Source organism: Lissotriton helveticus, chromosome 5_1, assembly GCF_964261635.1.
Source record: "Lissotriton helveticus chromosome 5_1, aLisHel1.1, whole genome shotgun sequence".
NCBI lineage: Eukaryota > Metazoa > Chordata > Amphibia > Caudata > Salamandridae > Lissotriton > Lissotriton helveticus.
Window position 1 is genome coordinate 224,292,811 of NC_136065.1, and position 16,522 is coordinate 224,309,332.

Consider the following 16,522-nt stretch of genomic DNA (forward strand, 5'->3'; position numbering starts at 1 on the left):
TAACTGCAGTGGGGAGTCTGGAGACCAGACTAGCCTGAATGCTGATATTCCAGATTGGATTGTGCAAAATTGGCTTAGGATCTTCCTTCTTTCCATTGATTCTTTCCATTGATTAACACTTTATTACTCAAGAAATGTTTCCAAGATTTTAGTGTCACATTTTTGGCTATAAGCAACAAATCCAATAAAAATCTATTCTATGTAAGATTGATTTAAAGAAAAAAAGCTATTCTTGAGTAAGCTAATTAAAAGTTAATGGCAGACGTCAGAGATGGCGTTGGACAATCTCATCTTTAAGCAAGGTTGCAATGAATAAATCTCTCATTTTTTCTACAGGATAGTAATTTAAGTGGCAATAACGGAGCTTATTTTCTGAATCTGGGGGAAGTCCCTTTATTACAGTGAATTACGCATCTGGTAACTGCACAACCTTTCACTGCTGATGGCAGTCAGTGTGGTTTACCTCTCGGAGTGGACTACTGTTCAGCCTCCTTATGCATCTTTGGGTACGAACGAGCTTCACTTTGGTTGCAAGTGGCTTTTTGCTAAGCCAGTAGGATGACCTGGTTAATAGCGGTGCCTTTTTGTCATACTACTCTCTGATTCGTTTGCTTGCTGTCTAACCTTTGAGCAAATCACGAATGCTTTGGATAAGCCTGGTAACAGGTTCCTTAGAACATGTCTGAATTTTGATTGAGTAAAACATTTCAAAACTGTATTGATTTACTTTTTTCCCCAGCAGAACATCTGTATTGAGAATAGTTCCTTTGCAATGTAATGGTGGTATCATCTTGCACAATCTGTTTCACATATTCACTACAAGAGAGGAGGAAGTCCTGAGAAGAGGTCACACATTCTGCTATGAAGACTTCAACCAACCTTTTTTTTGGTCTGGTCTGACAGCGCAGCTATCGCCAGACAATTATGTGAGCATCTGTAGAGAGGGCCAATGGCTCCACCCACATGTTGGGAGCCAGGAGTACATGTTTCTATTTAGCACAATATATATGCTTTCACAAAAAAAGTGCTTACCCTCCATACAACTCTGATCCTTTTGTTTATTTATCCAGCTGGCTAAGCTTGAACTTTTTTTGGGCACATACATGACATTGTAGTACCATTAAAGTGTCTTAGATTACTAGATCATTGATGGTGTTTTTCTGTGGCAGCATGGGAGGAAGGAAGTCATTAACCAGCAAGGATGTTTAGGTCTGGCTTCTCAGTGCAACTGTCACCTGACTTTTTAACCTACATCAGTATTAATCTACAGTTCCTTGCTTCCATTCTCATACATATCCATTCCCGTGCCATTTACATTTAATGCTTCATATTACCATACAACATTCCTTTAAAGCCTTACCTATTGGCATTGCCAATGCTTGTTGTCCCTTGTAATAGGTTTAGATTCAGTAGATGAATCCCAAGCCTTTAAAGGTAGCCTTCCAACCTATTCATGTGTCGTAATAAAGCTACAGGCGACCTGGTTGAAGAGTCTCCCCATTTAAATATTTTGTTGTCATTTTCTTCCCCTGCGTTTACATTTTCAGTAGGAGACAACGCTGGAAGTTCCCATTTTGTTATAGTGTTATGTTATCAGAATCGTTTGCTGCTTTCCAGTTGTGAGCCGTATAACCTGGATCGTCTCAGGAGTATTTTTAAAATTCCATGTTATGAACCTCTAACTCCGACTGGGCTGGGGATCCTCCTTGTTAATTCGGCGTCCTGAAGCTTTGGAAGAGCATCAGGACTGGATCAGGCCGAGACATGGAAATAATGTAATATTATTTATCAGTGATGTTAATGCTCGAATAATAGAAGGAAATTTAAGATGCATTTGATCTGACATGAAGGAACTATTTTTTTTATTTTAGGCTCGACCTTTATCATAGGTATGCTTGTTACTGGTCCTAATTATTACCAAATGGTTGTCTAATATGGTCCCAAGTGCATGAAATGCCTGGTTCGACGAGGATGCACCTGATCAAAGTACCTATACTCTGGAAAAAATCTGAATTCCAGATTGCTGTGCCTCTAGGTGATCCATCAACTTTGTAGTTTTTATCATATAATAGAAACGCAGATGATTAATGTGCCCATTAAAGTGTCATTGGGCTCTCCTAATCATAACACTGTCCTCGTTTTCCGGAAAAAAGCTAAAGGTTCCCGGTGATTACATATTTGTCTGGTTTACACAACTTCTTAAGCTTTTTGGCAATGTCTCCATAGGGGAATCAGAGCCACTAAAAGCACATAAAAAACTTTGTAAAGTACTAAAAGGCTCTAATTATCTGAGACATTTTGAAAAGTACTGGAGCTGGATCTTATGAAAACTAAGAAATGGCTAACTGCCCCTAAAGCTTTTGAGAACGTGGATAATGTCAGTCAAGGGTTCTTTCACGTCCTGTGCAACTTAGTAGTTTTAAGATGTGATGACATCAAGGACTGAATTCACTCCAATATCACTTAACAAAAATGGAGAAACTATCTGGGTGAACTGTAGTTGGCCCTTCTGCTGATGTAAAGTATCTAATATTTTTTGTTAAGGATAAATATTTATCTCCAAGATTAAAGAAATTCGTTTCTGCTTGCTTAATGATAGTCATGCCTCAGTGCCCAATAGTATTCTAGATGGTGTTGTAAAGAACATCCCTCAATATTGGACTATGCTGTACACTCCATTTTATTCCAGCATATTGCTTACATTTGGGCATTACTCCTTCTCAGCTATGTTCTCACAGCGAGCCTATACTTAAAAAAGGGAGACTGGATTGACTCAATTGCATATTGAATTATCTTGATTTATCTCCCTATTGAATATGTCACCTGAAGCTTTTTCTAAACTATTTTAGACTTTTTCGAGGAAGGTGTGGAGGATCTAAAGCATATATTTATAGAGGAAGCTGGAATGTAGGCAGGATTAAGTACTGGCCAACTGTTCACTGTCTAGAGCACTACTCGGATGTCAACATTTGAAGTCCGATTGCATGCCTGTTTTGTCAATTTCTCGGTGGCGTTTCATTGGGGGGGGGATCAAAGGCTTTCAGATGGTGAGCTTTGGCGCCTCAGAATTTGGCAGTTTGGTATCCTTGGTGGAGTCTCTTCATACTTGGACTAAAGGGGAAACAACCTTTACATCGCAGACATTACACCGCAATACCTTCACAACGCGGTTGTTAAAACGACCGCGTTGTTACCACGCAATGCCATTACTACACAAGTCATTACATCGACTTGCAGTAAATGGTGCTCCAACATAAGGAATAGTAGAGTTTACTATTCCAACACCTTCCCTACTGTTGCGTAGGATGGAGTTGGAATAGTAAATGATACATTCCTAATGTTACGGTGACATCTACTGCAAGTCGATGTAATGACTTGCGTAGTAATGGCATTGCGTGGTAACAACGCGGTCGTTGTAACAGCATTGTGAAGGCACCGATGTAATGACTCACATAGTAAAGAATCTTATTCGGACTAAAGTGCACTTGGCTAAGGATGGCACTTTTTCTAAGATCAAAATTAATTCTCCCATTAAACAAGGTTTTGTTTTGGCCACGGTTTTATTTGCTCTATTTTCTGTCCTTAAGCAGGTTCATGCATTCCCTTTAAACATTTGGGAGAAAGAGTTGAACTTATCACTATACATAGACTACTTAGTAGTTCTAGATAGTATCCTGATTGGGTTGCAGAACTAACCTAATGGGCTCTCAAATTATTGTAAGAATGATAATCTGAGAATTAAGACCATGAAGCTGCAAGATGTGATCTGTGTTCAATCAAAACAAAAATTATGTTTTTCTTCTACATGGGTTGTTGGTGGAATCTAGACATGCTGTGTTATTTTTAAAAACAATTTGCACTAGAACATCTTCAGGGGAAATGTTGAGAGTACACCAAGAGCCTTGAATGGCCTGCAGTACTTTAACTTCATGCATGGAAGATATTCTTTCAAGCAAACTATTAAGGCATTTGAGCAAAAAGAGGTTTTGCCTGGCATGACTTCTTTACATTTTGATTATAGTTCTAATTATAATTTATTAAAGGGTAAATGTTTTGAAAACAGCGTTGAGTGTGCTACGAATTTAAGGGCACATGCATCAAGGTAACCATTTGGGATGACCAAATAGTGATTTTTAAGGAATCGCTATTTGGTAATCAAAATGCATATGCAGACGGCTGCGCTCCTCGGATGCTTCCCTGCTAGTTCAACCGCGTTATAAATTGTCCACCCTGGGTGGTCGTGCTTTTTCTAACATCTTCCCAGCTGTGTGGAATAACTTACCCATTGAACTGCGTAAAGAATCCAACTTGTTGCCCTTTCGAAAAAAATTAAAAACAGTGCTTTTTCAGCAAGCATGGGGTGTGCTGTAAATTTGATTATCAGCTGCAGAATTTGGTTGGCATTTTACCTGGAAAAGCGCTTAGAGACCCCGGGGTGATTACGCGCTATATAAATTAAATAAATAATAATACAGGGCCATAGGAATGAATGTTAATGCATTTGCGATTACCAAATTGGTAATCTCAAATTGCGAATGCAAATCCAAGAGTGCCTAGGTGCCTAAGGCCCCCCTCAAGCACCCCCCCAAAAACATAAGTGTGCACATGTGTAGCACACTCATGCCCAAAGGGCATTTGTGCACTGCATAGCGCTTTGAAAAATGAATTTTTGTTGCATTTTCCAAAGCATGCACAGATTACCATCAACTTGAAGTTGATGGTAATTAGCGTTTCCTAAATGCAGTCGCATTTAGGAAATGCTACATTCATCTGCAAATAGGTAATCACATATTGCGATTCCCGAGATGCATTTGCAGTTTAGGTAATCACAGAAAATTACGATTACTATTATTGCGAATGGAAGAAGATACATGCATTGGAAAAGGCCTTATTTCAATCGCAATTCTGTGAATCGTCCCATTTACGCCCGGAAAAATGCTTGATGCATGTGCCCCTTAGAGAGTATACCCAGAAAAAGTTTGTGTATCCTGACTTCTCTTTCCGCGTTGCTAGGCACAAAACGTTCCTTTAAATTGATCAATGAGCAATCAGTTCCATTTTCTGAAATGTGCTTCCGGGCCTTTATACAAATTGGCACATCTTAGGCGAAGTCTGTCATTAGGCTAATCCACTTTCATCAGGATACATTTACGCTGAATTCTATCATCCCATCATTAAAAACTGTTCCCTGATGTTTTGAGGTTGATGGCCTGAATTTAAAATGCATTTCACAGGTGAACCCATATGCGTGACTTGGAGCAGGTTTATTTTTTATTTTATGTATTTATAATTTGCTTTTAAATCCCTTGAGAGGCTTCTTTTAAGGCACTGTGAGGCTACAAATTACCTAATGGCAATACCAGGATTGCTTTCGGCCATCGGATTGCTGGTGGAAACCTGCTTAGATGTGTCAAATGTGTGGTAACATTGATACCGCAAGTTACTGGCCATATATTTCTACTACTACGGTGGGAATGCCAAGCAGTATCTTTTTTACTTTTTTATGGTAGCACGTTCATATTTAGAGAGGGCACCTCTACTGAATGTACATTCTCATTCAACGGAAGAGGGCTCATTTCATGTATTGAAACAAAAGTCACAAGCTGAAAATGATCTCAATTGTAATGACTTTTCTCATCCACAGGTCTCGGCATCTCTAGCTATGCAGACAACCCTCCTAATGCTGGAAAGAGTCTCGAAGTGTGCCTCAACGAGGCGGTGGAGAAAGTTCCATCGGAGAGACATAAGCTTACTCCCATCTACCTGGGGGCGACGGCTGGCATGAGGCTGCTGAAGTAAGGGGTTAATGTGTGTGCTCAAAAAAGAGATGAGAGATACTATTTACAATGAGATGTAGAGAAACTGACATCTGCAGGATACTTGTTATTACAGTATTAGTCTCCTCTGCACTGTAACGAAGAACATCATTCTAGTTAGCTTAGTCTTGTCTGTTGGTGCAATACCACCTGAGTAACCATTGCCAAAGATGTTACAATGCGACTCCCCCAAGAAGTCCATGCTCTACAAAAATGTTATCTCAATTGATGAGGTCTAATTCATGGACAAGACCTCTTGAAAGGTGAGTGGTTTCGTCATCATCTACAGAAGCTTTGACAATAGTTCTAGGTAAGGATAAATGTGTAATGAACGATAAACACCCAGAAGTTGCCTCTATTTGGGGATAAAGGACAGCCTGGCTGATTCTCTTAATGTTTGTGGGGTTCATTGAAGGCCCTCTGCTAGCTCAGTTTAGTCGGCCCCAACTCCCTGCAAAGCCTTTTTGTATTTTATTTGTTGTACCTGTCCCTACTATTTTGATGGACATAGTCTTCCTTCTACATTTGGAAAAACTGTCCTTTGTTTGCCTTTCACACTCTACCTCTGTCAGATTTCTTTCCAAACATTGCTTCCAGAGGTAGCAGAATTCTGTGACACAGCTCAGCAGATTGCTTCAGTAGGCAGAAGGGTATACAAAATACCATGGCCCCATCAGATGGAAGCCTCAAATCTTCTAAACATAGTCCCAGCTGCTTCTAGACACTCAAATATTTCTGCTATTGTAGGCATTAATAGTGTTTTTGAAGGCTGTACTGGTGGTCCAAGCCGGTAAATAGGAGAATTAACGTCACAGTTCAAAAATTAATTGAGCAAATGAGTCGATATGATCAGACTGTTTATTTGTGAGATTTTATTGCTTTGTGTGATATTTTATCACAAGTGGAACCTGCTTATATCTATGTCAGATACTCTTCTCACCATACGCAAAATAGGAATGTTATTACATTTTGAGGACACACAGCAGGAGGAAGTAACTTCTTGCATCTTAAAAAAAATAAACTTTCTCACATCTGGAAAGTGGAATTAGTACCTATGAATTATTTTCGAATAATTTGGGTTTTTTGTTGGAAATGTACTAGTATACTTTCTTGCCACCATTAACATCATGCAACAATTAGCATTTGATCATGTTTCAGAACACCGCATCAGACATCCTATACAATTTTATAAGTGGTTTACAGGAAAGAACAAATAATATTTTTGGATTTCTGCGTGAGCCAAATTAAATGATTGATTTGCACTGAGATTGAGTCACATTATCAGAACTAACTCTTCTCAATTCAGATCCGAGTCCTAAGTAGACCTCTGAATTAAATGAATGACATCACTTTTCATGTGACCTTCGCATCAGTAACCAGCAGAGATGCACCAAAACAGTTTATAGAAAGAGGCGATTCAGGAAGGTCGCTCCAGCACAACAATATTTCTGACAGTAACTTTACAATGTTGCTCAGGACGTGTTAGACGTCATAATGCCTTGGCACTTTCTGTGCTGCCAAGCAGGTAAGACAACCATCCTGGCAGAGCTCAGAAGTCCAGGCAGAGCAGGTGGCATAGCCATTGGGTGAATAGATTAAAATTTTCCACGCCCATAGGGAGAGTCTGTGCAGCGGGTCCACCCTGTGGTCCTTCCCTCCATCTCCACAGGAGTGCACGCTTATGCCCACCTTTGAAAATCCAGTGTGGGCTGTGTAGCTTCCATTACCCTGTAGCTGCTGTTTGGGGTGTGGGCTGTGTAGCTTCCATTACCCTGTAGCTGCTGTTTGGGGTGTGCAGTTAGTTACTGCTCCAGCTTCTCCCACGGATTAAGTGCAGTTTCCTTCCCTGTAGATGGGGATTGAGTGTGTGCAGCAACCCTGCCCTTCCTTTGAATCTACTCCCTCCACACCCTTCATCTAAACCCATTTGGTGTATGCGATTGCTTCAAACCTCATTGTGATTAACTAGTCCCTGTGTTTGTGGCCACAGTGGGGAATGTGTGACACTGGGTTGAAATTCGGCCTTCTTAATGGGGGTAGACCCCCGGCAAGCAAATAGGGCCATTGAAAGCAGGGAAGACTCAGTGAAGGGCACATAATAGAGACATTCTCCAGCCCGGGCCTCTCAAGTAATGGGAAATAGAGGGGACATGTTATTGCCCTAGGGTTGTGCCCTTCCTTGTATACTTGACTATCTACCTGTCCCCAAGGGTTCAACATTTCTGAGTGATGGGGAAGGAGCCATTGTTCAAGGCTGGATGTGGGAGAGGCTTTCTAATGTCTACTTTATATGTGTCTAAATTGTGTGATGCTCCTGCTGTCATAACATGCCAAAATTGAGGTTGTTTTAGTACCTACCCTTGAGCATTGTAGTTAAATAAACCTTTATCTGAGTATCAGGAACCTGCTCATGACTAGAAGGCATCCCCTGGTGAACCAGTAGTAAGTGACTCCGCCTTCTGCTACAACGCTAGTTATCCTTGTATTCTGGAACATGGACACATTACAAAAGTATACAAAGCACCACTGGCAAACATGCAAGCAACAACCAATAAGTACAGTACATAAAGCATACAAAACCACCTTCCCTCCTTAAATGAAACAAACAAAGCAATAACAATAAAACAAAGAATAAAAATAATAACATACGTCTTATGTGTAGACAAAATATGGCGTAAATATAAAGACAAAATGTTATTAATTCATAATATAGTCCTTAAACCTACATGGTAGTTTTAAGTGACTTACACCCCTCAACATCTTTCTGTCACATCATGATTCAGTGTTCTTGTTAGTCAGAACACCCTCTCCCATGTATACATTCTGGGTGTAATAATGATGATATTGACTGGACACACAAGACTCTGAATCAACAATTGAAGTTGACCTGGTCAGAACTCCAGTAGACTGATGATCACCCACATTGTTGGCAAACACGATTACTCTGTAGCCAAGCAGACCAGTCACATTCCCTTATATGATTCTTCTTACTTTATTTCTCTATGATCTCAGCTTGTTTTGGAGTCACTCGAACTAAATTTTGTTTATTCCACAAACTTTACCTAGAATCAAAATGTGATCCTTTACTTACTTTATCTGAACAGGAAGGCAAAACTTCGACTCCCCTTTTCTGACTGCTTTTGGTTTTCTTATTAAGACCCAGTCATTTACCTTCAGGTTCCATGAATCTTTACCTTTGTCAAACGCATTTACATTCGGCTTGTTTATGATACACTTCAACAGGTGCTTCCTGAGTGGCATCATGAGTAAATGAACTATCACCTTTGACTGACAACCATGTAGGACACCGGTTGGTGTGACCCTTCCTACCACTGATTAATGTGAAAGGAGCCACAACAGCAGTGCAAAGAGGGGACAAATTCTAACTCCAAATTCTTGTTCTTAAAAACTTTTGAACATCCTGTTCAGAGAATAAAGCTGTCTGAATGCCTACTTTTAAAAATGTGTTTTTCCTCTACCCGGCCATTTGAATTGGGGGAATAAAAGGCTACCTTCATGCACTTAACATAATGTAGTTTTAAAATCCTGCACCTCTCATTAGACAGGAGAGGAGTACCATTATTTGTAACAATCTCCTTTGGTGAACTCTCTAGGGAGGAAATAAGTTTCATAAACGTTATGGTAGTCTCAGTAATAGGCGCACTGACAAAAGTATAATAAATCCACTTGGAGTGGTAGTCCATTAACATAATAAGATACTTCATATCTGTAGTCAAAACAGAAAATAGGCCAGAAAATCTAACACAACCTTATCCCAAGTTGATTCTGGGAAGGAAACCGGGTGTAATGATGCACTCATTGTCTTCCATTGTTTGTCTGAAAGAAGACTTGCATGCGTGACAAATGTCAATTATACACTTCACTTGAGCATCCAAAGATGCCCCACAGTAATGTTGTTTCAAACATTTGACCGTATTGGGGATTCTAAATGCCTCTGATGAGCTATCACAACAAGAGTTCTTCTTAACTCTTCTGTGGGTGCTTCACCAAAAGGGAGCCGAGGGTAGCCACTGGCTCTTTCAGAAGACGAATGAGCCTTTGACCATCATTGGGGGGCTGCGTACGCTGGGTGGACTCAACAGGCTGGCACTGGAAATTGCCCTACTGCGAGTAAGGCTTTGTTTCGAGAACAGCACCATGTGAAAAGCAGGACAAGGGGCTTCTTGTTACAAATGACCGAGGCACGGCCATTCCCTCTAAAAGACGTCAAAGCAAATCCACCCCCTTTAAAAAATTGGACAACGCCCACAATGTCGGCTGCAGCTGCATGCTTACCTAACTCCTTCCACCTATTCCTGGTGCCATTGTATTGTAGAACAGCAAAGGTTGAGGTAAAGCGTGTTTGTAGCCCTGTGAGCTCAGTGGTGCAGCATGAGTGGAGGAATGGTAGCACCTGCAGATGTGAAACGGGCTGCCCTTGGAATGGCATTGATTGGCAAGATGTAGATTCACAAAGATGTAGATTCACAAAGACTATATCATGTGGGTGAACTGTTGCCGACTCTCCTTCAAATACTTTGCTCTATTTTAAATGTCTTTAGATGTTCTTGATAAAGTGTATTCTCCTTTGGTCCTAGCATGTCGAGCCCTGCATCCTCCGACCGTGTCTTAGAGGAGGTGAGCTCCACCCTGCAGACGTTCCCATTTGACTTTCGGGGAGCAAAGATTCTCTCTGGCCAAGACGAGGGCGTGTTTGGATGGGTCACTGCCAACTATCTACTTGAGAACTTTGTCAAGGTAGGAGCCCTGGATTTTGTTTGGAATAATGTTCTTGCACCGTATTCATTGGCCATTACCCTCCCATCTAATATAACGACATAGCTAATAAACCAACTGTCTATATGCCACTCATTTGTGAACTAATTGCCACCTTTCATCCTACCCCCTTGACCATGACTAACTAGAACCTTGAAAAAATGCCCAAAATGCTGTACATTTTTCTAACAACTTACAGGAATTGTATTACAGATGGAGGTTACTGGATTAACAAAGTGCCATGCTTTCTTTGTCCCATTCCTGGAATACAACAAGGTTCTTCTAGAGGACTAGAGCTGATAACCGGTGTAGCCTAGTGTGTGCATCTTGTCACTCTGCATCCATCCTATTGTGTAGAAAGAGTAATGGTGCATTCTGGGACGAATCTCAGTTTTCTTCTTTAGGGTATACAACTAGGTGTGTAAATCTGTATGTGGTAAGCGCTACGAATTGCATATGTTTCGCCAGGAGAACCAACCCCCCAGAAGTGGGCAGAATTATTGAAAAGGATGTATTTTGTCACTATTTAACATCTCCGGCTACCTGCACCCTGGGTTATTTCCCACTTGTGGTGTCTGTACTGAAAACCCTCGAGCCAAAGATCTTTCTAATATTTGTGAAACAATTTCTACTTAACAAACTTTAAACTTTTCTGCTCCAGATGCCTCACCAGGGTAACGGTATGTTAAAAATTTGATTTACTTCAACCTGGCGCATCTGAGGTTACTTTCCGAAGGATTTTTGTGCACCTAATTTCAACCTAGGCGCTCGAAAAAACCTTTACATAGATGAGAGAATTTGCAATGGCCTTCTTTCGCCAGACAAAAGGGACTTTTAAGCGAAGAAATTCTTACAGTGTGATAACTGCCGCATATGCGGCAATTAAGAGTAGTTAAGAGTGGGATAGCTATGATGGTCAATTCTGAATGGGTTCTCCGTCAAAGCCTAAACACGCATAAACATGTATTTGTGGTCATTTATAGGGGTGGGCAGAATTTGCGTAATCGCGAAACGCAAATGTCCGCGAAATGGTAAAAAATCTTGGAACACGTAGAAATTCCGCGAACACGCAGAATTACTTGTTTGCGATGCTTTTTTACTGTTCGCAATCGCTGTTTGCGTGCTCGGGGGAATATCTTGTGAATACGCATTTTGAGAACGGGAACAAGCTAAAAATTTCGCGAAGCCGCAGAATGCAGAATTTTGGCCAATTTTGCGTTCTCCGCGGAACGCGGAATTACCCAAATTCCGCGAGCGGAATTTACAGCCCAGGTCTAGTCATTTATCTATGATTTGCAGCCGGTTTCAAACCTTAAAGTGCATTTACTTCTGACCTGGGCAGGACTAAGAGCATTTTCAGGATACAAATAAAATTGTACACTAATACTCCTCCCCCCACTCCACCCTCCCACTGTCCACCGGAAACTGAGGAGTAGAAATAGTTTTTCCATGGAAAAATAAGGAGAAAGATAAGCAACTGCTCGTTTGATTTTAGTTTATTCTTGCAGGAATGTACACCGGTTTAACATGTGACCTGCTTTGGTAGTGGAATAGGTGAGTTAATCACATTCATGGATTTACTTACCTATTCTCTAATTCTTTCAGAATTTAGCAATGCAAAAGTTGGATCCAAATCTAGAAGTAACCTGTGGGTCTAGTGGTTCAAAACCAAACAAGTAAAATAGATCAAAACCTCTTTGTAACGGAAATCTGAAAACACAAGGGACAATGTAGAATTGCACCCACCAGGCATGGGGCAAAATTGAAGAATTGAGGCTGGTGCATGGGCTGGACTTCTCAGCCTGCCGCCCAGTCCAAAATGGCACCAGTTGCTCCGGCGCAAGGAGTCAGCCCTGGCATCATCGCTCATGGTGCCCTTTCCCAGAGAGTGGCCCTCTGTGCTGTTTGTCTGCATTGAGGACATCATTGACTTTTTCTGTTGAAGTGGGTCTACTGCACAAAATCCACCCACCCCCACTGAGAAGAGCATGGTTTGCAGTAACATAGTTAATCTGTAGCATTTTCTTAATGCAATGTAGGCAGTGATGTGAGCTGGTCACCTTGTGTGCAATAATCAAGCTGCCTGGGGGTGCCACATTTATGCCTGGCTCCAACTAATGGGAGGGGGTGACTCCTGGCTCCTCCCTAACCAATGGGGAAAAAGTTCCCAGGGGTAGCCCTTCCAACGTTTGCAGTAGTTCCTGTATGCTCTTCTGAAAACTGGCCCAAAAAGTCTTATGTAATGGCATTTTGAAGATGCCGAAAGTCTTCTGTCACACTAAACCTGGACACTGAGGGCTGGGCTGGGCTGGGCTGGGCTGGGGGTGTATGTGGAAAGTGTACTATGGTAATCCTGGCCTCCTCCCAAGCTTTGTATCCATAGAAAAACCCAGAGTCAGACGTGTGGTAGAAAAAAGCAGGATCCTTCAACAACAAGACACTGGATCCACAAGAATGGTCTTTGCATCCTGTTCTCTCCCTTGGAAGTATGTCCCAAGAGTTACGTGCTGCTCAACAGGCCTATTAAGCAGGATTTGACAGGGTGGGGTCACAGGATGTCCAGTCAGAATATTCTGGGGGGTTCAGAGGATTCATCTCTTATCAGTCAGGTCAGCCTATTGTTTACTCCCAGGAGGCATTTCATACCTTGTTCACATTGATTCAAGCCTGAGCACAGGCCAGTTTTCATTTTTTTTAGTTTTATGTAGCATGAACTAGACCCGAGACATCGGGTATCAGAGCGCTTTCCATGAACAAAATGATTCAGAAAAGGGGGTGGTGATGAACAGAGTGCCTGAATTAAGCAGACCACTCTTACCCAGTCCAAAGATCAGGGCTTGATCCATCACCGTTTTTTAGCTCACTGCACCATCCCAGCTCAGAACTTGGCTATATGCAAATTAGTCTGTTCCTGTCCCAGTGCATGATGGGAACAGGGCAAACCAAACTACCAAGCCAATTCTTGTACTGGGAAGGAAACAAGCTTCCGGGGACCGGTTTCTGCCATTTCAGGCGTCGTCGGCCCGGCTTGCTTGAATCCTGATGGTGCAATGATCAAGGGACTCACATCTGAGTATACCCTTCCACGCTTATGGTGGACAAAATGATTCAGAAAAGGGGGTGGTCATGAACAGAGTGCCTGAATTAAGCAGACCACTCTTACCCAGTCCAAAGATCAGGGCTTGATCCATCACCGTTCTTTAGCTCACTGCCCCATCCCAGCTCAGAACTTGGCTATATGCAAATTAGTCTGTTCCTGTCCCAGTGCATGATGGGAACAGGGCAAACCAAACTACCAAGCCAATTCTTGTACTGGGAAGGAAACAAGCTTCCGGGGACCGGTTTCTGCAATTTCAGGTGTCGTCGGCCCGGCTTGCTTGAATCCTGATGGTGCAATGAGCAAGGGACTCACATCTGAGTATACCCTTCCACGCTTATGGTGGACAAATTCCATGAACACCAGTTTCATTACAGATGGACACATACATTTTTTTTGTTAGGCACGGGGAGATTAAGTGATTTGCCCAGGATCACAGGATGTTGAGCGTCGTTGCCGAGACTCGAACCCGGTTCCCCCGCTTCTAGGTCAACCTCTCCAACAGTAAGGCTGCATCCTCTCCCCCCCAACCTTTTCTATTAACCATATGACAGCTCAGACAGGTAAAGGTAACATTCTAAAAGTTACCTTTTCCTAACATTTATTGAAAAATCAGACTTGAGCAGTAAATATGATTGTTACTAACTTTTAAAAATAGTGTCTTATTTTTTTCTATCTGGCTCCATTCCTGAGATACAGTGTTAATATTTTAATTTGTACTCTTGTTTTCTACATGGAACAGCTAGGCCTTCCACAATGAACAAATCTTGTTTTCTTTTTTGGCCTTGTCACTGTGGGCACCTAGTAATGTCAGTACTTCATTTGTTTAAAAAACAAAAAGTGCCAGGGCACTTGCCCAGAGGCCACTGCTGCTTGCACCACCCACCACCCACCACCCATTGCCCCTTCCAGCGCAGCCAAACAGTAACAACACAGCTACTAGCCCGCCCACTCCAACAAGTGTGACAAAGCGTACTATTTCAAGCTCTCAAAGCTATAAGAATGGCTCTGGTGGCAGGTATTAATCATTTATTATGTATATCGAATTATTAAACAGCAGTTGTTTTGCTCCTCTCTAAGTTAGACAAACAGTGCCACCATGTGGCATTCACAAATGCCAGTGTTGACAAGTAGGTGTTGGTGCTGAGCTCTGGAAACCAATGGCTCAAATTAAGCACTAGATAATACTAATTTTCTACACGCCCCATTTTTGAATACCGTAAACCGTACCTTGTAGGCTGCAAGGCCTGCATAGGAATAACTTACTAATATTTAAAGGGGACGTTTTCACCCGTTAAAGGGTTATTTTAAAAGGTCACATTATATGGTATACACTGCAGCAGTCCGGCTGCATTGGGCAGTCTGAAGCCATATTTTCTTTTGTCACACCAGTGGATGGCAATAAATGCTACAGTCAGCGGGTGATTAACTTTTCATGCCACAGGTGTATTTTGGCACCACATCCCGGGGCTTTATAGAAAAGTTAAACATGAAAATCAGGAATGATCCAGTTTATCCATGTTATATGGGTCCGAGCACATACACAGGGTACTGTACAGCAGTACCCCTTCGTGCGCAGAGTCTAAAAATCATCAATAATATAGAAGCCTGCTAAATACGAAAAATCAGGAGTGGCCACATGGAAAAAGCGGTTTTCTTATAAAGTTCTCATCACTTAAAAGTTTGTATGCACTGAAAAATGTTTGCTTATCCTTGACTGTTTTCTGTATTTTTGTTTCCTTCAGTATGGCTGGATTGGTGAGTGGACCCGCCCGAAAAAGGGAACCCTTGGAGCAATGGATTTTGGAGGTGCTTCTACGCAGATCACTTTTGCCACCGACGATAACATTGAGAGCAAGGAGAACGAGGTCAACCTGCGGCTGTATGGCAAGTCATACAAGGTGTACACCCACAGCTTCCTGTGCTATGGAAGGGACCAAGTGCTGAGGAGGATGCTGTCCAAAGTGCTGAAGGTACAGTATGACCTGTGGCTTTCGTAACATTCCTTAGTTGGACGTATAATATTAAGTCTGGTATTATGGTCACCACCTAGTGAGGTAGGGAGTCTTAAAGCTCCTACCTATTGTGGCATTCACTGGATGGAGTCTTTAAATGCAGAAGAAAATTGAAAAAGAAGGTGAATGCTCCAACATGCGTTTTGTGTTCATCCTCTGCCTAACACGGCTATTTATATTGCAAATAGTCCTTACTTTCAGTTTTAGTGCATAGTGCTCAGTAGTACAGTTTGTCCATAAAACTCAGAACCCTAAATTTTTTTGGTCAGAAGATTTAAAATTCAGGCAATAAGGAATGCAGGTTAATGCATTTAAAGGTCAACAAAGCTGTGAAGCAGGGACACGAAGGGGACAGGGACAATTGACTGCATGTCTGGGGGGAAGTGGATGCTAACAGCAATATTTCACTCCATGCCGCCTACTTGCATTACTAACATATGTGGATTTCCCTTTGACATCGTTGTGCATGTCCTCGCTCAGCGCTCATAATTGCAGGGCAGACAATTGCCAGTTGTCCGCATAAGTCAATAACACTTTAAATGCACTACTGCTTCTGTCTCCAGGACTTTTGAGCCTCTTCACACTGGAAACAGTGTCTTCTGCCACCCGAACAATCGCTCAGACGAGAGGGTGCCTGCAAACCTTTCTGCATTGCAGTAAAGACTGATATTTCTGCTTCCTTGAGATTTGTTACACGCCACTCCACCATTTGATCTATGTGTGGGTACAAGACAAGTGTAACTGAGAAAGAACAAGCCGAGGCAAAGCCCATCAGCATCACTTGCTCTAGTGCCTTTGCCATTCTCTGGAGTTTGGCA

The 16,522-nt window shown here is 41.9% G+C and overlaps 1 protein-coding gene across 1 annotated transcript in view; it reads left to right on the forward strand.

The window, feature by feature from the left end:
• The window catches only part of ENTPD2 (ectonucleoside triphosphate diphosphohydrolase 2), a 190,900-nt gene that overhangs the window by 147,128 nt on the left and 27,250 nt on the right, over window positions 1-16,522 (forward strand). Inside the window, exons 3-5 of the mRNA XM_078642048.1 lie at window positions 5,645-5,795; window positions 10,415-10,574; window positions 15,435-15,662. Of these exons, the coding sequence (XP_078498174.1) occupies window positions 5,645-5,795; window positions 10,415-10,574; window positions 15,435-15,662 (539 nt within the window). The remainder of the gene's footprint in view (window positions 1-5,644; window positions 5,796-10,414; window positions 10,575-15,434; window positions 15,663-16,522) is intronic.